This window comes from Hippocampus zosterae, chromosome 4 (assembly GCF_025434085.1).
Source record: "Hippocampus zosterae strain Florida chromosome 4, ASM2543408v3, whole genome shotgun sequence".
Lineage (NCBI taxonomy): Eukaryota > Metazoa > Chordata > Actinopteri > Syngnathiformes > Syngnathidae > Hippocampus > Hippocampus zosterae.
The window spans coordinates 12414075-12436635 of NC_067454.1; the positions used below are offsets into that span (position 1 = coordinate 12414075).

Sequence of the window (22561 nt, forward strand, 5' to 3'; positions counted from 1 at the left end):
AATTTTGGTCTCAGCTACAGTGTCAATTCGTCCAGCGGGTTAGTGACCAGCAACACAGATGAAAGCACACAAGAATGGCCAAGTATAAAACTGCCTATGAAATGGCCTTTACTGAGTCTTGATCTAAGTCCTAAATATCTTTTGAAGTAGCAGGACATGCTAGTGAAACCTGAAAAAAACATTTTTGATTTGCAATGTTGCATTGTCTCCCTATATAGTTGTACTTAAAAAAATAACGTTGATGGCAACGTCATTAACAAACTGTACAATTGTCACGTCAACAGTAGTTATAGAGCACTTTCAAACAGCCATCGCTGCATACAAATTGCTGTACATGGAGCAATTACGGTAATTAAAGGCGGTAGAAAGCACCAAACAGTAAAACCAAGAACAAATCTTAAGTCATGGGCCTGAAACTGAAAATTGTGTTTTCGAAAATTTTATTGCAGTACTATAAAAAATATTACCGGTAATTTTCATCAAACCATTTATTCATGATCTTAACCTGATTAAAAAAAACATCAATCCAACAGTATGTCAAACGCTACAAAGTCATAAATATTTCCCCCAATAATGTGCAAAAGTAGCAATTTAAATCCATTTTCAGGGATTGGGCTGTTCAGTTTCCAGATTGTAACACATGACCATACCAAGTCCCACAGAAAGGCAAACATTTACCCTCAGTTCAATCCTAATAGAGTGAAACTGACATTCAATTCATAGGAAATTTTGTTACTGATTTTTCTATATTCCTTTGACAATCGTGAATGTGACTCAGGGTAAGTTGACAAAAGATAAAACTCTCGGAATGCTTTATGACACCTTTGAGTTTAGCTTCAGAAAAAGCAAATGATGGAGAAGGACAGCAATGAGGCACAAATACAATCACAAAAGGCATCCAGCAGCTACAAGTCATCGCTTGTGATGCTGAGTCCACTGGTGTTATGGTTCTCTAAGATCAAGCCATCGTCGTCATCCTCCTGGAGAATGAATGCAACAAATTTTAAGTATACTATCACGGGACTTTTGATAGAGTAAATAAAAGATAATGAGCTGGCTTTATGTTGTTTTGCCCATCTCTGATTGAGATTGTAGTTTTAATCTTTCTAGCGTGTTGAAGGTTGGCTGTGTCCAAGAAAGTACCAACGGCATTGAAAAGATTTGGACCCATCCGAAGAAAACCCTACTCAAATAGACTTGATCTTTAAGTTCTTACGCACACACACACACATAGATATATACTGTATGTATTGGTTGATAATAAGAATAAAAATCTACATGCAACAGACGTGCGCGCCCTCGTCAATTTTCTCAGAATCGATCTAACTGCTAGCTAAACCAGGTAACCCAACCGCCTGACTCAAACGGGTCCTAGATTATTGGCTAAAAAAAGTCATGACGTCATTGCCAAACAGGTGAAGTTGGCCTGTCTAATTGATGTTTGAAATGTGCATTAGTTAGCGATGTGCAAAAAACAAACTGGGACTGTTAACTCTAGACTAGACTAGTAAAACAGTGAGAACAATAAACTTTGAGGTGAGCGTATCGAAGTCATTGTCGTTACGTACCCAATGGATTATTAGCAATATGAGCAATTGCAACAACTCCAAAAACGGACTTGTCACATTGCTCATCTTTGCAGCATTTCGCAGGATTTCTACGGGCGGAATACGTCAAATGATGGTAAGTAAATCAAATTACGTCTTTGCTTCTGAATGACGAGATGTTATTGCTTTGCTCCGAGTGATTACGTTTTAATGAAATGTACAGTATAACATTTTTGCCATTGGCAAACATTCACCTGAGAAATTAATTTGTTTTTCCTGTATGTCAAGTACTGTACAGTTCTATTTGTCCTGTAGTTTGTGTAACTTGATATTTTAAAGATATATTCCGGACGAAAATGTCCCTAAATTTCTGCACTTCAACATACCTCTGCAACGAAGAGCAGGTGGGTGGGGGTGCTGAGGATGGCGGTTACCCAACCCTGATTTCAAAAGCCTAATTTGAAACCCTGGATCCCCCAAAGTGGATGCTCTCAATCCCAATTTGCTTTCACATGCCCATAAATAAACAATTGGGTTTGCTGTGCTATGGTTGCGCCTGCTCGGGTAGGTGCTCGGGGCTGGTCGCACCTTCTGCACGCCACTGATGTTAAGTGTATTCAAACAAGTTGTGCATTGGTTATATTGATTTTATTTTTTTGTTTTGTTTTACTTTGGTGGGAGTGTGTAGTTCATTACTGAAGTGACTGAGAATGAATACAATTAAAACAATTGCAAATGTTTTGTAATTTTTGTTTATACTTCTCGGTCACCGGAGATGACTTGTGCGTTGAAGATTTTACTATTTGATGAGGATCTAATTACATGACATGACAGTTAGTGGATTTTATTGTGTGTCACTTACATCATCTTTCAGTTTGTAGTCCTTCTCTGTGCTGCGGTATGACACCACGTGGATCAAAGTGTAGACCCTGTAATCAAATGAAACTCCGGTAGATCAGTGCTTGCATACCACTTAACCTAAGGCCCTTAAAAAAAGATGTAAGTAATGCAACATTTGTGGTGCTGTGGAGGCACCGCGTGTGTTTGTGTGTACCTGTGATACAACATGGCGATGAACTGGACAAGGAGAAGGATCGCAAAAGACAACAGAAACATCAAGCTGAGAGGCTCCACCTGTTACAACATAAAAAAATGTTATACACGATATGGAACAATTCACAATGGCATCACACATTGTTCGAGGTGGTTCAAGTTTTTGTCATCGTTTCAGTCGTGTGTGCACCAACCTTGAGGACCTCTCCAGATGATGTTCCGTTTCCATAGTATTTAGGGATCTTGATGCTGATGACGTCATTTCCAATGGCTTGCAGGAAAAAGGTGGCAACCACCCACAGCACATTGACGATAAAATAGAGGAATACTGCCTATGGATTGTTGTGGAAAAAACACAAGTATTTGTCTGTGGCTTTTGGCATCCTTATTTTGCCAAATTATTGACTTGAAGTCAAGTTCTTTGAAAAGCAGCCGTCGGGAATTAATTGAAACAGAAATCCAGTGGAACCTTAATCAGTTAACAACAAAAACAAAATCTATCTATAAATAATCCATCATAGTCTTTTAAAACCTTTAGCAATTGTACAGGCCAATAATTTAATGTTCTGGAAAAGAAAGAAGTTGACCCCTAATTTGCATATTGTTACATTTTTTGCCTACATGTGTTACTGGAGCATTTGTATTCTAATATCCATAGCTTAAGCGCTTACTACTGCAACAGCGATGCGAGTTTGATTTGTTTCGCATCATGTTTTAGCGGGGTTAGGGTTGGGGTTAGGGTTAGGGTTAGGGTTAGGGTTAGGGTTAGCAGCTATGGTTTACCTACACATTGTGTTTTATACGCTATATAAATCAGCATGTATTGTATTTAACTTTCAATTGAGAATGGCAATGAATAGCTAGAGGCAGTTTTTTAGCCTCTTTTTTTTGGGAAGAATTCTTTATGTGCTACTTGCGACATTCCCTGCTACCATTTAGCACTTGTAACTGAAATTTTTTGCTCGCGACGTAAGACAAAATAATCATCCCAGCAATGTTCGTATCTCGAAAAACGCTCGTATCTCGAAAATTTTGAAGTACCACATAGAATTACCGGTAGACAATTAAAAATCAAAACCGTGCAGAGAAGTTTACTGACCTTGTTGCGCAGCGACTTCAGCTCTCTGGTGACCTCCTCTAGATGTGCTTTAGTGTCAACAATGGGCTTCAAGTAGCGCTCGATCAGCTTGTTCCAGAAGTCATTCTCATCCTAAACCCACACACATCCAGCAGATATGTGCTTAACTTGCTCATCATTCATTTTTTGGGGGGGGGGGGGGATCTCTACTGTGCTAGCTGTCAGCAGCTTCCTCTCCCAGACCTAATGGCTGAATGAGTATCTTACCTCGTCTAGTTTCTGCACCTGAGGGGCAGTCAGAGTTTTCTCGATGGCTCTCTTGACCTTTTTCTCTAATCTTCCCATGCGACTGGTCTTCAAGGTGCGCCGAGCCTACGCGAGCGCACACACACACAGAATGAATCCACTGGATTATATTTCCTTCCGTGTTAAGAGATTATTGTAAATGCTCCTTACATGTATTTTTTTAACAAACCAAACCAACAAATTAATATGTATTACAACAATCAATATCAGATTTGTTATCCATTAATATTTGGATCTTTATATGTTAATTTTACACAAATTTAAAGGCAAATTAGCCATGAATGTTGTTGCTCTGTCATTATTTTTACCTGTTCCGTCAATTCCTGTTGTAGTTCCTCCAGTTGGCCTTCTGTCAGAACATCTTCAGGTCCAACTCCGTATAGTTGTCCACTGAGTGTGTCTGTTAACATTAATATCAACTCCTCACACACGTCCTCTTGATTCTTTTTGCGGAGAGAGTACCTGGTTTCAAAAAAAGAACAAGAACATTTGTCTGGAGATTCACAGTCTTTACAACACATGAATGGCATGATGTGACCAAGAATTTCAGATTCTTTTTTTTTTTTTGTAATCCTATTCCATACCGTATTTGTTCTTTCAAGTTCCTCTTTAAATTGGCAAAAGTCAACTTCTTTAAGAACTCTTCTTTCACTGGACTCACCCATTCTAAAAAGACCCATTCACAAAAACACAGTTCTTGATTTTATTTTTATCCTTACCATGCCAACATGTACCGTTTTTGTCTCGGTTTCTCGGGCATCTCACCGCTAATGGGAATGTCTTCGTTGTCCTGGTTATTGCCGTAATCGTCATCATCCTCTTCGTCATCATCATCTTCAGATGCACTTGATGATAGGCTCACTTTTTTCACGCTATCATCACTACATGAACAGACATGTGTACATGGGTGACTCTTTGGAAGTTGTAACCTTAAGTGCATTTATTTTCATACTAACAACAGAACAAATATAATTGACTGTTAGAGCTCATTTGGCTTAGCTAATATCTATCTATGGCCATTTTGTTTGGCTCCATTTGTGTAAATGGGAACCCTTTCCAAAGGGGATTAGTGATAACCCAAGTTATGGACTCTGAACACATTTTTACTGTGACGGTGACTTTTACCGTCTCTTAACACTTGCATGGCAATAAAAACCTCTTAAACTTCAATAGTTTCATGAATCACAATTTCTTCCCCTGAAAATAACTAATTATATGGGATGAATCACACACATTTGAGCATGAATTGTGTTGGGTTCCATTCTTCAGGGTCACTGTATTAACAAAGGTGAATTAAAAAGAAAAAAAAAGTTACGTGTTTCTGGAAATGTTGTCAAAACGTTTCATCTCTATCCTCTCTCGATCGGTCGGTGGTTTCTGTCCTCCTTGCTGTGCTATTTTGGTGGTGTCAGGAGTATCTTGTGGCGCCACATTTGAAGCGGCGTGTTGATTCGTTTCCTGGGCTGTGATTGGAAGGGGAGGGGATTGCTGAGCGGCCTGTCCTTTGATTTGTTGAATCATCAGGTTCTCCGTTTCCTGAGTTATCTGTTGATTCAAACCGGAGGTGCGATCAATTCACTCATCCAGAAGCACACATTCAAACGGTGTACAGCATGTCGGTAGAGGTTCATGTCACCTGCAACTTCATGTCCCAGCAGCAGAGTCTGCAGTTTCGGTCACAAAGCACGTTGTGATTCTTCTTTATCTCTGTTCCTCCCCTAACAGATTAAACATAAAATAAAAAGACCAACGGAATGATCATGTTGTTGACTGCCAATAGCGAACAACTTCATGCTCTCAGTACACCAAGTATTTTAATTTAAACCATTTTAGAACATGTGTTTAACAAATAACTATTTCTTAATTGTAAAAAAAAAGTCTACGGCTCAGTCATGCAATAAGTAATGAATCTGCTAATGTTGATAATGGGTGCATTACTTATTGGATTCTCTTGTGCCCCAGGTTACAATGTGCATGTTAACCAATGAGTAGATGGTAAGTAGAAGGTAACCACTGGGAATGCAGATGAAATACATCAGGCCATAGATGATCATTGCTGTAGGAGAAAAAATACCATCACAATGCACGCCGTGACACCATTAAACAGGAATGCGCGAACCCTGGGGACAATGTAATCTTGGCATACCACACTCCTCGGGGTGGAGGATAGCAGTCACCGAGTACATGATTGTCATAGAAACCAGGAACACACCAGTCGGGGTCAGGATCGTACCCTGAATCACTATATCGCCTGAGGGCACATTGGAGCGTCACAAAATGCATCTCGAGAGAATCACAAGAAGAGTTGCAAACGTCAACGTAAAGTCGCAAAGATCCACGTATATGCTCACCGATGATGGAAAACAAGGAAGCCGTCATGAGGAAGGCATACAGGACGCTCATAATGCCAGCGATTGTTATCTGGTTGTTTGGTTTGGCGATGAAACAAATGATGAGGTAGAACACAGGAGGGATGCTTGCGATGATGATGGATAGTGTGCCGGCAATTTTAAAGACAAACTGGAAAGCACCTACAGGAAACGACATCACGGAATACGTAATAGTTAAGTTTTATGCAAATTGCCGGTTGAAAAAAAAAGCCACGTGGATGAGTTCAACCTACCTGCCACCATAAGCGTCACAGAGGCTGGTCCAAGAATAGAGGAACCAACCGTGAACATCTGGTAGAAAATATACAGTTTGGATATGGAGGAGTTTCGCTTCACTGTCTCTGCGCCACTGTAAACATCAAACCAAAAGACTTCATATTTATCTGACTGCGTTGCATGACATCATTCTGCGAACTACAGTAATGGGAAAGTCTCACAGGGTGACGTTTGATTTCAGTGTTTTAAAAATAATTTCATCGCTTAATAACCTGTGCAGGAGGTCCAACGTGTTAGCCAGTGTGGATGGTCCCCACCGTCTCCTCTGGTTATAAAACTCTTTAAACTCTTGTGGTGAGTTGGTGTAGGCATCGGATGCAGCATTGTATTCCACACGCCACCCTTGCTGCAGTAGCAAAGTACACAACCAACGATCCTCCCCTGGAATATTTAAAGAGACCAAAAATAAATGAAAAAACTCAGCTGTTTGCAATATTCTTCCATCAAGGAAAGAGTGATGGAAAAGTCTTGACCTTGGTCATATTGTACGTATTCCGCAGCTCGAGTGGCAGTCGTCGTGTATCTCTTCAGCACGTTGTCATCCATTAAGGCCGATGCTCGAAACAGACTGAAACATCCTGGACTGCACAGCACTGATCCAAACACGTGTTCTGCTGTCTTCTGCAGCCAGTGACCCACTGCATACTCAAACTTCTGGTACCACACCATGGGACCTGAACGTTGCAGGGACTCAATTTACAAACTTATATCATTTCTTGCCATGTCCTCATGTTGATCATGAACTAATGACAGCAATTCATCTGAATTCCCGCTGGGCTGGTCTGCAATATACACTACACGGGCCAGTACTACAGCTCGCCTTTTAGTTTCTTTTAGCGCATGGATCCATTTTGAAATCGGCAAATACAATGCCTCCACGACACCTGAGTCCAACTATCACCTTTTCTTAGAAATGTACCAACTACGCTTCAGGCAGGCAATTACATTATAAACGGCAGCGACTGCACTACCTTTGTTATAATTTGCATCATGGGAAAGTTACCCCTGATTACAAATACTAAGTATTATTATACTTTTAAAGTTAGCGTGAGGTTACTAAGTAATGGTGTGAATCGTTTTCCAAATAAGAGCACAAACAAGAAGTGCAGTGTGCACTGCCCAGCGCAAGTCGAGCGCACAGTGCAATCTAATTGTGCACATGGGTGGAGTTTTTTTTCATTTGGTAATTTGTGGTAAAAATAGAAACCGGTGATGTACACGGGTCCCGCATGAGTCCTCCCGCCCAAATACCGGTATATAAGAATTGGATACCTTTGTTCCCATCAGTGAGAATCGGATGCAATTGTGAGTTAAGTTAAAATGACAATTTCTACCACGACAGAGTGCAGTTACCGAGCTAGCTATATCTTCCATCCATCCATCCATTTTCCGATCCGCTTATCCTCACAAGGACCGCGGAGCGTGCTGGAGCCTATCCCAGCTGTCATCAGGCAGTAGGTAGGGTATACCCTGAACTAGTTGCCAGCCAATGCTAGGCTATACCTACACCCCCAAAAATTGATCTTCCCTGGATGCCGCATTTTCCAGAGCAGTTATGTTATTCAGGCTACGTAGTTTAGTTTGAATCCAAACTGTTGTGGAAAGTTGTGAAGTTAAATTGCAAGAAGAGTGTTCTCCAATGTCTGTCATGACATGATCCTATTTCTTGTACTGAAAAGGAGCAAGTGCAAATGTCCAACATTTAACAAGACTCTGGCTATTTTTGCGCCTCGAGACGGAAACGCATCACAAATCGGATGATACAGATGAACGAAACAACTTATCAGTCATGAACTCTGTATTTATCTTGCTCATTTAAAAATAAGATATAAGCTGCGCATATTTCAGACTCTTGTCATTTTGTAACTGCATTTTTATTCGTTGTCTGTCAAGGTAATGTGACGAGTAATAGGTGGAGTGTAATGACCTAGCATAGCATTCGCTTTTGGCCTGTCACCACTGACTTTAAGACAGTTTATGAAACAAACATGGATCGCATATCAAGACATTTTTGCTTACCCATGCCGGTAGGATGGATTCGTCCACAGGCTGCGCCAACATTGTCATACATCCTCAGCCTGTCAATCAAAATGTCAATTGTCATCAATCGGAATGTTAAGTACCCTTAAAATTTTGTCCTGTTACCGGTAAATAAAATCCATGACGGCCAGAGTGTTGAACACAAAGTTATTTGAATGATATGATTTACCTGCTGTGTCATTCAGTTTGTGCGGGTAATACGAGTGTGTTCGGCAAGGCCGCGATAGAATAAGTTTGTCTAATTCTGACCTGTCCACAAGCAGAATTACAGCTTTAGGCTGGAAGTCGGTGTCCCCGTCCAGAGCCAGGATGTAGACGTTGTCATCTGAGATTAATCTTCTTTTGTTGTCATTGTCATACTGGGGCATGATGAATATCTCACTATCCATCGAGATGAGAGATTCTCTGCATACGAATTGACGCTGCAAAAACCAACAGAATTTAGTTTAGGGAGTCTGTATATCACTCTCTTGTATAAATTTAGGTGAGTAGAAGAGCCTTACTTTGGTCTGAGGGTTTTTGGAAAGGTAGCCCTTCCAGCCAAGTAGATAATACATGTACATAATCTAAAAGATAAAAATGTTTGTTACACAATGTCATTTTCGAAACTGTGATTTTTTTTTTTTTTTTTTTAAACCACATGTCCAAGTAAAAACGGTGTCCTGTGTAGCTGAACATTTTATGTAAAGGTCACCTGCTTAGTTGAACGAGACGCTTTATGTGCCTTAATTGCCTGCTGGCTATTTTCTTCCCGTTCTGTCCCAAACAAACACCGCCCACCTCTGATTTTAAATGGAGTGATAGACCCAAATGGTCCAAGTACATACCTGTGACCATCTTTTCTTGTTCCTGATGAGACTTTTGTCTTTAAGATGAATGTAGAGCATGTTGCCTTCTGGCATAACAAAGACAAGTCTACCACCATATGGAGTTTCCACGATGGATACGTCATCAGGCTCTTTGTTGGTAAAAACCCTGGATGAAAAGTCATTGTTTTAATGAGAGATATGTTTAACGGGGGTGAGCGTTTCACAGGTGTTGTTCTACTATGGGGGAAAATGAACAATTATTCATCAATAGTCAATCAATGAATTCCACACAGACAAATAGTTTAATTGACAAATCAATTATGGTGCCAATCCCAAATTCTTACATTGAAGGAGAGATCTCACCTGTAAACCTCGATGACGACTTGAGTCAAATCGTTAACGTATGAATTCACCAGCCTCTTGCCCGTGTCCTTTTCAGTCATAAACCCGTCATCCACGTAAATGTGACACTCGAAATCAAAGCAGTCCTTATGTTCCTCTTTTGGATCACCTCGGTAACGGTCCAACCTGAACGCAAAAACAAATAAGAACAAATCGCTACCGCTGCAGATGACTGAACATTGATTATTTCACTGCTCGGTCGGGTCACATGTGGCCGCGATTCAAACCTGAACATGGAGGTCAGAATCTTCAGCATTTCATCGTAGGTTTCATGCCACATGGTGGCACAGAGATAGATCACGCAGTTCTGGATGTCGTCTTGGCTGTAGCAAAGACAGGAGAGCTGCTCAGTGTTTCAGATCAAATCATTATTACACGTATATCACAATTGTGTGACAAAATCTGTATAAGTATTTATTTTTCATTCGACTAATGTAGCTGTTGAAAGCCAAAAAAAAAAAAAAGTACACCAGCACTCTGTAATTAAGAGCATGGCCAAGGTTGGAAAAATCAATATGGCGTTTGAGATTTGGCCCAAGTGTGGAATAAGGTGGCTTTGGATTTCATAGTCTTCCCTGGTCAGCAGTTTATTTTATGTTCTCAGAAAACAGTGTGAAAATCTATCGCATAGTTTTATTTTATGGCAGATGGCGACTTTAAGGTGCATTGCTGCCGCCAACCACGTTGGCGCGTGGACCAGCGCGACTATCGAGACATGGCATTTCTCCAACAGAGGTCATCAGCTTCCAGCTTCCATCTCGAGTAGCTGCTTTAACCGTGCACATTTTTGGCAATATACAATTACATTTTCGATAGTTTTGATTCTCCTGACGTGGATCACATGGCTGTGTTGGGTGTTAAGTAGATAAAGCGTGTTCATGAGTTTGTCACGCGGGAGCACAACCTGCTCCACCCTTTTATGTAGAATTTGACCATTCAAAATCACAGTCGGAAATTTATCATCCAAATTTTGTTGCGAACTCTCACTTGCATGATTTGTTTGGCATGGTTTCTATACAGAATGCCTTTTTTGAGTTGAAATTGGCAGTGGATCAGTATAAAAATGAACATTTGTTTTTTAGGACCCATGCCGTTCTATTATGGCATCATAACAACATTCATTCATACTTTTGAAGGAAAAGCATAGAACCTTCACACTTGAGCCAAACATATGGTTAACTTATTACAGGCTCCAGATGCAACATGACATATTTGCATGGACTGTGCTTGTTCGTACAGTAAAATTAATAAAATATTTGAAGGACGGTCACTACAAATGTCAATGGATATTTTGTTGTGTCGTTTATAGGTAATCCTGCTAGCAACTCAACTAACGGGTTAAAAAAAAATCCTCTCATCCTTGCGTTTTCACATTTGGGCTTAATAATACTCAGTGCATTGTTTGTGAGTATTTCCATGAAACACCTTCTCACCTTTCTTGGTTTCGAGCGCGAGAGACCTTCATCTTGGTGTTGAGTAACATAGACAAGTCGATGAAAGCGGATTCGTAGAGCCGCCGAACGAACAGCTGAGAGGTTCTCTCTATGCGCTGCACCTACAGTAGGAGGTAGTGCATAAATTTAGCCATGTCATTAAATGTGCGGTATGTGTGTGGGTGTGTGTATTTATTTATTTATTTTCAGTTGGGATTTATTTGTTCCTTTCTTGCATGAAATAAGAGTGTGTGGACAGCAAAGTTATAATAAAAACAAATTAAATAAACCATTAATGAAAAAAATTAAAACGGAAAGTGCTTTTTTTTAAAAAAAAGGACTAACAGGAACTGCATTTTATTATAGTTTATAGTATAGTTTATTTATTATAGATTTTTTTCTTTTAGATTTAGATTTATTTCTTACATGAGGTTTCAGAGTTTGTGTTGAAGTCGTTTGGCAGTTGTAGTTTATTACATAACACACATTGGGATCATGTATTTTGATTTTATTTATTTCATCTCGCACTCAACAAATACTTCATATACGGCCATCCTACCCCATCAATACTACACCTAATAAAATTCAAACTAAAACCAAGCATTCTCCCCATTAAAAAAAAACACAAATAAAAACAAATTAACCTGCTTAACAAACCGATAAACACTGAATTTAAAAATCCAATGTCAAAAAGACATAAAAACGCCCTGAATGAAAAATCCAAATCTATTGTAACCATGGTGTAAAGTAGGTGCGTACCTTTGTCTTCCATACGTAGTAAGTGCATGTCACCAGTGCTAACCACATGCATACTCCCTCAAGAGCCAACATCAAAAAAGGCCATTGCAAGTAATAGCTGTAAATCAAATGATCACCTTGTTAAATGAATTGCAGATGCTTCATGTTATATTTTACTGTAATTCCCACATAGATATGTAACTTAATGTACAGTCGACAAACATCGCAATATACAGTTAAAGGACAGGTTACCTGTTAAGTGAGGTCCGGCAGATGCTCCTTGTGAGTTCTAGTAAGACCACAGGGGTTGTGTTCTTGTGGCTCAAGAAGGACAAGCTTTCACAAAACTCTGCAACGGAAAACCACACGATAATTTTTGTGAGACGACGAGTTTTCCACATAACTCACCTGTGATGCTCCCATGCTTTGCTCCATCCAATTTTTCTGCTAGGGTGATGAAAAGTATAAGTCCCAGTAGAAGCACTGAAGGTCCTGTGCAACATAAGGGCAAGGCGAAACTCATCCTGACAGCATGAATCTTGCAGGCCACCACCCCAAACCAGTGGCACGCTGCTGAGCAGAAGGCCTTTGGTAAGAGAGAATGGGGGCTTGTTAGTGCCGGCGATGTCAATACCAAATGAAGAGGAAAATTTGATTAATCAACGTGGACAATAATTTCATAGGCTTTAGTGAGCTTGCTTTTGACCTCCACCTACCTGTAAGAAGAACAGCACCAATCCAACTTGTAACAATTCCCATTCGTCACCGTTTAAATTGAAGTCTGACCAGATGACGGACTCTTCAAGAAGCACGTGGTAGAACAGGTATACAGCTCCTAGGAATGGAAGTCATTTATAATCTTATTTACAAGGCTGAATGAAAATGCACACGTCCGTAATTTTCACTCACATACATACATGTAGTCAAACAAGTTCAGTGTATCTTCAACAGCCCTCTCATTTATTTCTCATTGGGAATCTAATACATGGGTGTGTCCAACCTAAAGGGTGAGGGCTGTTGGAAGGCTTATCCGGATGTGTTAAATGTTGTTTGCGCATTTTTGCGAGTGAGTGTTGTTCCAGACAGTGAGTGCAGACAATTACCAATGACGATTATCCGCAGAAGACTGCTGATGACAAACACAAAGTCCCTGAAACCATCCAGTTCTGACAAAGTATCCTATAGGGAGGTACAAAAAAAAACCCAGTCTCAGTATACAGCACTTTGTAGTTCAAGTGGGGTTAATCGAGAACCCCATATGTACAGATTGACGATCAAGCACATAGGATATTTGAAAACACAAAAAAACAGTCAATCTTACACATTTTATTCTGTACTGATTGTAAAACATTTTCACCCCCCCCACACTATGTACATTGCATACAGAAATATGCCCCTTTTGTGAGTACTATGATGAAAAAGGGTCCAACACACATAAACCTGTCCATAAAATGCTCTCATGTTTCTGTGATAAGCAGTTAACGAAGGTGATTGTAGATGGAACTCTGAAAAGAAGAATGAGAATGAAATGATTCCACCCAAGTTACAGGTGACGGAATAGAAACTTTGACATTACCTGAATCCGATTAGTAGCTTGCATTGGATTCTCCCACCAGCACAAAGAGATAAGAAGTGAGGCGAAAATTCCAACTCCCACATAGACAAAGCAGTCTGCACTCTGACTGTCCACAAAGGACGATACGCGGACATAGTAGTCGGTTCCTAGCAGGCAGTATCCTGTTTGGGGAAACATGAATGAATGTAAGGCGACGTGTTTTTGGCTTCACTCACACAGAATTGACATCAGGAGAACAAATGTTCTCTGTGTCAAAATATGTATGACAATTACCAGCACAGGTTAGAAGGAGGGAGCAGATTGGGAATATAAGTTTCCAAGTTTCTGTCTGTAGTCGAAAGACGATCTGAAGTAGTGCGGGCACAATACAGACACCTCCACTGATGAACAGATTTGTCAGAACGTCAAACCGAGGCATCACCACAAGTACCAAGATTGAGGTGCCAAGCGACACCAGGCATTCTATGGCGCAAATCTGCAAAAGAAGCAGCACACCATTCCATTTTGCTCATTAGTCACTTCATTGGTCAGAAAACGTCAGCGATCAATTTGGTGCCAACGCATAAAGTTTGAATCGGGTCAATAATTGTCACCCACAAATGACATGGTCCTCAGGTTGGGCTGTACGAAGCTTTTGAAGGCACACCTCCACAGGGATTTTATGAACACCAGGAAGTTTGGGCAAACCAGGCAGAACACCAACATTAGCATGTAGAACTGTTTTTCCTTTGGACTGCGCGTGGATTTTGGACTGGACAATGTTGACAGCACCAAAAGAGAGCCCTGATTGGTCAGATCAAAACAAATTCAATCTGATAGTTTCTTTTCTTCCATAGATGGCAATGCGTCTGAGAGATCTTAAACAAAGCAGGTGATTGAGGGTAATTTCAATCTCAGTGGTATCTTTGAGTCCTACCTTAGCAACAATGGCACTGGTCAACACAGCCAAACCCACAATAACAGCCACCAGATACTGGGCCAGTTGGAAACACCTTCTCTTCTGTTCCTTCTCCGCACCTATTGGGTTGAGTTGGAATGGATCCCATCTTTCCCTGAGTCACGCACACCCATGCACACACAGGCCATTCTTAAATTGTAGCATTGATAATGCAATCACCGCGACTGGCTGATTATTATTGCACAATGACCCGTAGTAAAATAAGGGAAGAAGGAATAAGGGAATTATATCATAGCCAGGGCAGCCCGGTAGTCCAGTGGTTAGCACGTCGGCTTCACAGTGCAGAGGTACCGGGTTCGATTCCAGCTCCGGCCTCCCTGCGTGGAGTTTGCATGTTCTGCTTGGGTTTTCTCCGGGTGCACCGGTTTCCTCCCACATTCCAAAAACATGCATGGCAGGCTGATTGGACGCTCTAAATTGTCCCTAGGCGTGAGTGCGAATGGTTCTTCGTTTCTGTGTGCCCTGCGATTGGCTGGCAACCGATTCAGGGTGTCCCCCGCCTACTGCCCTAAGACAGCTGGGATAGGCTCCAGCACCCCGCGACCCTAGTGAGGATCAAGCGGCTCGGAAGATGAATGAATATCGTAGCCAGCGTACGTCCTTGGAGGAGAAACCCCTTTGCTTTATTGTGACAACTCACATGTATAAAAGAAACGTAAATGCAAGAAAGCAATAGATTTTCAAGCATCTCAACTGCAAGTGGTTGTTGTGACCCCCCCCCCCCCCCCCATTCCATCCTCCCCGTTCACTACATGTTAAATTTCGAGATTTGTTGTCCTTGTCCTTTAAATGTATGCGACGTGCTGAGTTTTTTTTTTCTCAGGCACAAACCATGCTCCCCTTTAAGGAGAATGGTTGGAGTCTGTCGTCTTTTTTTACCCCCCTCTCCTCTTCCTATGTTTTATTTTCACATCGAAGATATCGGGGTGCATACTCCTGTTCTGTCTCCCCCTGTTGACAATTGTTTTGTTTATGTTCCTCTAAACGGTTTATACTGTGTTGTACGGTATATGCCATCAGTTTTACTAAGAAAAGTTTTCAGTAGCCGGCAAGGATTATGCTTGAAGCAGATTGATGGCTCAAGATGGTTAAGGTGAAACTTCCTTGTTGCAAAACATGTGACAATCCACTTGTGGGGGGGTACATGGACTGTATATATTTGCGCCCATGTGTAAACGTTTGACCCTGTGTGGATTCAACAAATCTAAAATAGCACAACTTTAATGTGAAAGATTTTCAAAATTCATTTTTGGTTGTTTGTATTAGTTTGAAGAAAAAAAAATATTTTTCCCCACCTATGTCGTTATGTTTTTTATTCAGTTTCCTCATTCTTTTAGACATTATGACATGATAATACTTTATTGATTCTTGGGGGGAAATTACATAAGTTTGTTTACTTCATTTTTATTATGGGTTTACCATGAATTTTATGCAGTTTACAATGCACTATTGCCTAATATTGGGATTTTTATGGCACAAATTGCATTTATTCCCAGGCTCATTTTCCTTGTTTCTCAATGTGCATTTAAACACGAGCACATGATTAAGTCAGCTCTGATTTAGGCTCGGTAATTAATAAGGATCCTATTCAGCACTGTACTACCGCACTTGAATTATTGATATGATTTAAAAAGTGGAATAAGTCAATTACCGATACTTTATTCGATCTCTTGCAAAATCTTGCATTGTATTAAATAAAGCTACGTGAAACAAGTTATTTCTCTCTGGAAGTAGTGCGCTCTCCACTTCTAGATATTTTTGCCCAACAGTGCCAATTTTGTTCAGTGTGACAAAAAGCCTTCCGGAGACCAGCGGGTCACAAGAATCAAATCCCTTGAGGAAAAAAAAAGATTTTGTTCTTATGTTTAAGAAAAAATATCTGCAAGACCAAGTTGGAATAATTTGGAAACTGTCTAATGAAGCAGACCGCCATTTTATAAAATATATGGCGATGGATTCCATGTACCAATCTGCACAGTAAAAGTGGCACCAAATTGAAATTAGACTCCATATTATTTCTTACTTGTGTCGTTCCTGCATGACCTTTAATCGGGTTTTTATTTCCTCCATCTTTCTTGTCTAGTTTTGCCTCTTACGGGGCAGGAAGAAGATCACGTTATTCTGTCACAAAAGAGAAAGGTACCAGATCTATTAAAACCTTGAATAGTTTTTATATTGCAACATGAATACAATTAGTCAAATTCAAGTACACATTTTACCTTTTGTTGTGCTTTCTATTCGTTGTCGTGTCACTATCTGTAATTACCTCCAGTCACTCCTGTGCCTTGTCAACTAACAAAAACCAAACCACTAAGTGATAAGGTAAATCCCGAAGGAGCAAAGTTGTGTCCACAAAAAAATGGAATCCTCCCTAAATCTGACTTCTCTGAAGACAAAAGTTGTCTTTCACTTTTTATTCATTCCTTTGCCGTCACCGGTTGAAGAAAGAAAAAATAGCTGTGTAACTTGCACCAGAGCTCACATGTGCAAGTGCTGCGGTCAACGACGTGTGCATGTGTCCTTTGACAGATACTGTTAGATAACCATGTGAGGAATGCTGTAAAAGCTTCTACTGTAACCACCCAGCCCGACTTGACTGTGCATGACTAATAAACAAAATCTCAGTAATCTCTCCTGTTTTTATGGACGAGTCCATAAAAAGGTCCAAGGATCGTATTTATGGACACGCACATACACACGCCCTTTCCATGACTCTTAAGAGTTTTTAATTAACTGAGCCAACACCTTGCTTGGTGCTCTCAACCAGAGATGATCATGAACAATGACAAGTAATTGTCTATGTCAGACATCACAAATACGCACTGGCTCCTTCCTGTAATTCCAAATCTTAACAACACATTCTTGGTTTATTTTGTTCCTGCTGAAGCCAGATAGATCTTGACTTTTCTTTTTTCATAGTAGACTTTTTGTTGACTATAAGGCAAAGGAGGCAAAGCAGTAAGGCTGTGATGCTTAGATGCAGCGTTACAAACAAATTTGGTATCCATGAAAAGAATTTGGGGGTGGGGGGCGGTGGTATACATGGTGGAGTACTTGGCCAAAATGATGGAAATGGCTCTAGTGAACATTTTCTTCTCGAAGAGGTGGGAACATAGGGTGACCTACAACAGTGGGGGTCGGAGCCCGCAGGTGGATTACATATTGTGCAATGTGCATGCGATGTAATCACAAGGAAGTTACTGACTGTAACGTGATGGTTGGTAGGTGGGAGTGCTCTGAAAAATTGATGAATGAGGAAAATGAGAGCGCGAGAAGAGTAGAAGAGGCAATTGTAGTGGGCCAGGAAGTAGCAGTGATAACTAAGGAGGAAGGTGGGTTGCAACTAGTGGTTTCTCTAAGAACATATTTGTTGATTAATCGGTCGATTAATTTTTTTTGGGTTAACCTATAGTTAGGTTGATTGTTTTTAGTTATCATACATTTGCATATTGTAAATGATGAACATGCCAACAGGAAGTCCGGAGCCGGAATCAAAAGCTGCACCTCTGTACTGTGTGGCGGACGTGCTAACCTGTCAACCTCTGTGCCACCGAATTTGTTTCCAATGGGAGCAAAATGTAGGTTGAGGTGTTATGATCCACCTTTTGAAGTTCCACACCATCTGAAACTATTTTCATAAATGTGAATGTGTCTCAACCGTTTGGTTTTATCTTTATCTACCAATGTGCCCATAAAATAAAGCAAATGTCACAGAAATACCCAGTTGTACTATGGGAACTATATCCACGATGTCACGTAATAGCACTATATAAACCTAATGTTATTCTGTCACATTAATCTCAAAATGCTTGTTTGCTGCAGCATCCGGGTGTTGTATAAATATAACGCATAAAACATTGTATATATTTGAATGAATATCACGTATCATTCAAGCTCTGCATCCTTTGGCTTTGTATAAAAAATAATTTCTCCCAAGGGAAAAACATTACTCAGTGCCGACCTTCTAGGTCAGGTCTTGTATCTGTTTTTTTCCACTAGGTGTCAGTACAGAGCTGTGGCTGTGACTCGCGGTAAAACAGAAATTGTCATAGTCAAGTGTGATGGAGTAATACCGCAGCTTGCTGAATTTGTTCATTTAAATTTCACTTTGGTGTTTCTTATCAGGTAATGTCAATTTAGCACAGTCCGACTCCTATGTGATCCAATGTATGAAGGCATGGACGGACCCATTAATGCTGCTGTGCACCTGTGTCGTTGGGTACTGAAAAGAATGTCTCTGTCAGGTTTGGACCCTCATTAGGATGTGCTGCCAGCGCATAATCAGCTGGCCATATGGTCGAGATGGAGGAACCCCCCCTCCCCCAGCCCCTCACACACACACATGCAGTTTGACAGCAGTCCTACAATAATTACATGTAGCAACGACAGAGCAAGTTTTTAGCTTGAATGGGTCGTCGAAAAGTAATTTCAAATCCAGTAAAATACTACGAGTCATTAATGGATGGAGTCATAAACTCTCAAAATATGCGTGTGGCCACAGTTGGGCACTTTAAATTCCACAGTCTTATGAGTTTGGCAATCCCGCTCCCATGCCCGTGAGATGTTCACATCACAATGGTAATGTCACCGAGGGCATTGTTATAATGCATCTGATACCTCTCAGATTGACAAAAAGGTCGGGGACAAGGCTATGGTTTGAGCTGACTGAATTGTTCAGGTGTAGTGGTACATTCGCCTGACTTGTGTGCGGGGAGCATGAGATTGGTTCCCACTCAGTGACCGGGTGAATGATTGTTTGTCTTTCCCTATGTGCCCTGCGACTGACTGGTGACCTGTTCAGGGTGTAGTCTGCCTTCCGCCCAAAGTCAGCCAAGATGGGCTCCAACATCTCCCCGCAACCCTGTTCAGGATAAGCGGTGTTGAAAATGGATGGATGAATTGTTCAGTGCCAAGCTATTATTAGCAGCCATATGGACTGTATGCTAAGAACCATTGCTTGCGGTTTACTCTCAGGCAATTTTTCTTTAGTTGACAAGGGAGTAGGCACGTGAATGCAATTTTAAACTTCTAATTCGGAATTATTTTTTTAATCCCCCAAAGGCTCCAGTTGAACACCAAATAAGGGCTTATTGAAGACATTCTCTCCAGCTGATTTATAACCGGAAGCTTTATTTCAGCCATAAGGGACTTTAAGCCAATGGTTTCAGACAGCAAAAGAAAAAGCAAAATACCTGAAATATTGTAAATGTTGCAGTATAGATTGAAATATGCATCCATTCCATAGTGCCCAACTTGTATTTTCGCCTTTCCCATCCATCTCTAATCGACACATCATACATGATGCACTTGTGGATGCTAAGGGATTGAGTGTGCAATCTTAAGTGTCACTTTATACAGTCTTCTCCAGCTACTAATTATAAAGAGCTCTCGTGACCATTGCCAAGCGCCCAAAATAGAACCCAGTGTAAAGCGCTCTTCATGTTACAGATGTGGCTGGTTCAAATTTGAATAAATCTCGCTCATCACCTGTCGATGGAGAGATTGTTTGCGGGTTTGAGAGGGCATGCGGTATGGCTTTATTTCAACTGAATGACCTGGGGCACACTCTCCATCACTGATTGATGAAATGTTAGGGGCTGGACACTAATTAATTGTCAAGTCCTGTAATAATTTTATTTACTGGAGGGAAGCGAGGTGGTCTTCCTCACAGTACTGAGTTCTTGGGCTTTGAATTTTGGCTTGGGTCTTTCTGTGTGGAATTTGCGTGTTCGCCCCATGCTTGTGTGGTTTTTTTTCCTCCGGCAAGCCACAACAGGCACATTAGGTTGCCAAAAGACTTCAAATTGTCTATGAAATGTGAATTCTAATGATTTTTTTTTTATTTCTCTCTGTTTCATATGTCTGTATGTCCCCGGTAATTGACGAGTGAAATGTTCAGAGTATACACTGCCTCTCGCTCCAAGTTAGCTTGAATAAGCTCCATCTCACCCTAATATAAATATAAACACGCATAGAAATGGAATGGCTCGATATATATGACACAATGTAAAAACCTCATGCTTACACATTTAGTTGTTTTATGTCCGCATTGTTGCAGTTTGGTAAATGTATTTGAAAAACAGTGAACCCCTCCTATTCACAGGCTAAAAGCACATCCTTAGTGCGAATATTACAAGTCTCCAAGGGTTCAGCAAATGCAGTATGTTTATTATGACAATCAAATATGAGCATAACAAACGAGCAGTTTCGTTTCATTCTGTCCCTGCAAAATCTATCAAGTCCCTTGGTGACTTCTTCCACTTTTTTCTTCACCATATCATGGAATCACATTTGAATATTTTGCAGACCATAATGGCACCAGTTTCACGCTTTTGCCTCGTCTCCCGTTAACTCATTTCTTTTTCCTCTTTGTCTGCCTTTGAGTGTGTAGATTTTGTTTGCCGCCCTCATTGATATCAGATGAGGTAAATGAAGTCGCTGTAGCAGCACAATATGTGTTTCCAGTTTTGTCACGCTTTTATTTTGCTCGCGCAATGCCGTGCCATTAGTCAGATATCACAGAGGCAGATCACAATCGGCAGTCGTGTCTGTTCTTGTTTGAATTCAGCGAAACCCCAGTGTGACAGAAATAAGAACTTGGTGGATCCAACTGCTTTCCAAAAAGAAGCCCAAATTACTTGGAAGCTTCTTATCAGGAACTCAGATGCAGATTTGTGTTTCCTTTTCACTCTCGGACAGTGTGATGCTAATCTTTTCTTTTTGGTCTCCTAAATTGCCTTCATGCTCATTTTTCACAGTCGTTCCACATTGATAATAACATTGTTTTTGGGGACGAGCTCTCTCTGAATTTCTGTTTTGATGCCAGTGTTAAGCAGAATAATCTGTGTAGAAGTATCTTATCTTTCCATAGCTGACGTTATGTTTGCCTTTGTCCTTCTTTTTCTCCTTCACACAGCGCCTGCATCCTACATCTCAATTTGTGTCTCAATGACGCCCACCCGCGATATGCAAGTGTCACAAAATGTGACCCTGTCAATTGAGTCGATTGAAACCTTGACAGTTCAGCAAACAGAGTACACATGGATGTTAAAGTAAAAGGCAGAAACATTTAAAGGAACAAAAACAAAAAGATTGGTGTTAAGAAATGGTCAAGAATACAAGTGAGACTCGGCTATTTACTTCGTAGCCAAGGTGTTGGAGAAACAAAAAGGGAAAGAGGGAGTCCCACAAAATATGTTCAAGTTTAACCTGGGGAAAAAGGTTACGATGAAAATGGGTAATTAAATGGAAATGCCTCTCTTGTTCACTCAGGCTGAAAGTTGAATTAGAGTTGACATGCTTCTGGCTTCACATTGCCATGCTTTGCATGTGTCTTTGTTTTGGCAACTATATCTGACTCTAATAATAACCGTATGTTCTTGTTATTCTTTTTCGACTTCACTGAAGGAGGCCCAATCTCGTACGTTTGTATGCCTTCTTATTTAAGTACGAAATAGAAACGTACCGCACAACGGATGATAACTGTGCTTTTAATTAGCAAATGTGTCTCCAGTGTTTGTGACCAGACTGACAATTTTTATCATTGTATTGCCACATTAGTACATTTCACTCTTATTATTATCTTCAGATGGGGGGAAATTCTGGATTTGAATAAAGTGCGCGTGTGTGTGTGTGTCGAGTCCTTACAAAGCGTCCTTTTACAAAATCCTACTTCTGGTCTCTTACAGTATTGTAATGCGGAGGAGACACATGCTACGTGAGTTTTGCACTTGGCATTAATTGTTGGAGCACTTCTCTGGATCCCGCGATTCATTTTGACCACTGGCTCTCACTTGATATGGCAGTTGCATTTGCAAACGATCTCATCCGTCATACTGTTCCTCCCAGAAAGGTTCAATGAGGTGTCGCAGAATGATCGATTGAGTATGGCACAGGTCCACAATACAAAGCTGGCAGTCCTGCCGGACATAGCCGAGGGTTTAGTTGTTTGCCCA

At 40.7% G+C, this 22561-nt stretch overlaps 1 protein-coding gene across 1 annotated transcript; it reads right to left on the reverse strand.

Moving 5' to 3' along the window:
• Positions 1 to 423: 423 nt before the first annotated feature.
• On the reverse strand, positions 424 to 18218 carry chs1 (chitin synthase 1). The gene is made up of 36 exons (XM_052064100.1): positions 18111 to 18218; positions 16826 to 16898; positions 16630 to 16727; positions 14565 to 14700; positions 14246 to 14431; positions 13922 to 14123; positions 13649 to 13809; positions 13176 to 13251; positions 12789 to 12907; positions 12481 to 12658; positions 12325 to 12421; positions 12094 to 12190; positions 11335 to 11456; positions 10129 to 10224; positions 9863 to 10027; positions 9518 to 9665; positions 9194 to 9256; positions 8940 to 9112; positions 8670 to 8728; positions 7124 to 7324; positions 6863 to 7031; positions 6608 to 6723; positions 6336 to 6515; positions 6131 to 6235; positions 5923 to 6040; positions 5621 to 5702; positions 5300 to 5529; positions 4750 to 4865; positions 4569 to 4650; positions 4293 to 4446; positions 3946 to 4050; positions 3700 to 3810; positions 2795 to 2932; positions 2602 to 2681; positions 2410 to 2476; positions 424 to 980 (listed from the first exon to the last, which is right to left on the reverse strand). The coding sequence occupies exons 3-36, from the start codon at positions 16674 to 16676 to the stop codon at positions 906 to 908; spliced, it is 4254 nt and encodes a 1417-aa protein (XP_051920060.1). The 5' UTR covers positions 16677 to 16727; positions 16826 to 16898; positions 18111 to 18218; the 3' UTR covers positions 424 to 905.
• Between the last annotated feature and the right edge of the window lie 4343 nt (positions 18219 to 22561).

What these genes read in the sequence shown, in the direction of transcription:
- chs1 (XM_052064100.1), bottom strand. Translation starts at nt 16,676, where the DNA reads ATGGAGGAAATAAAAACCCGATTAAAGGTCATGCAGGAACGACACAA. An exon ending in GTAATTCTGCTTGTGGACAG is followed by an intron (nt 8,729 to 8,939) that starts GTCAGAATTAGA and finishes TTTGATTGACAG; the next exon opens with GCTGAGGATGTATGACAATG. An exon ending in CGAAGACATTCCCATTAGCG is followed by an intron (nt 4,651 to 4,749) that starts GTGAGATGCCCG and finishes GGGTCTTTTTAG; the next exon opens with AATGGGTGAGTCCAGTGAAA.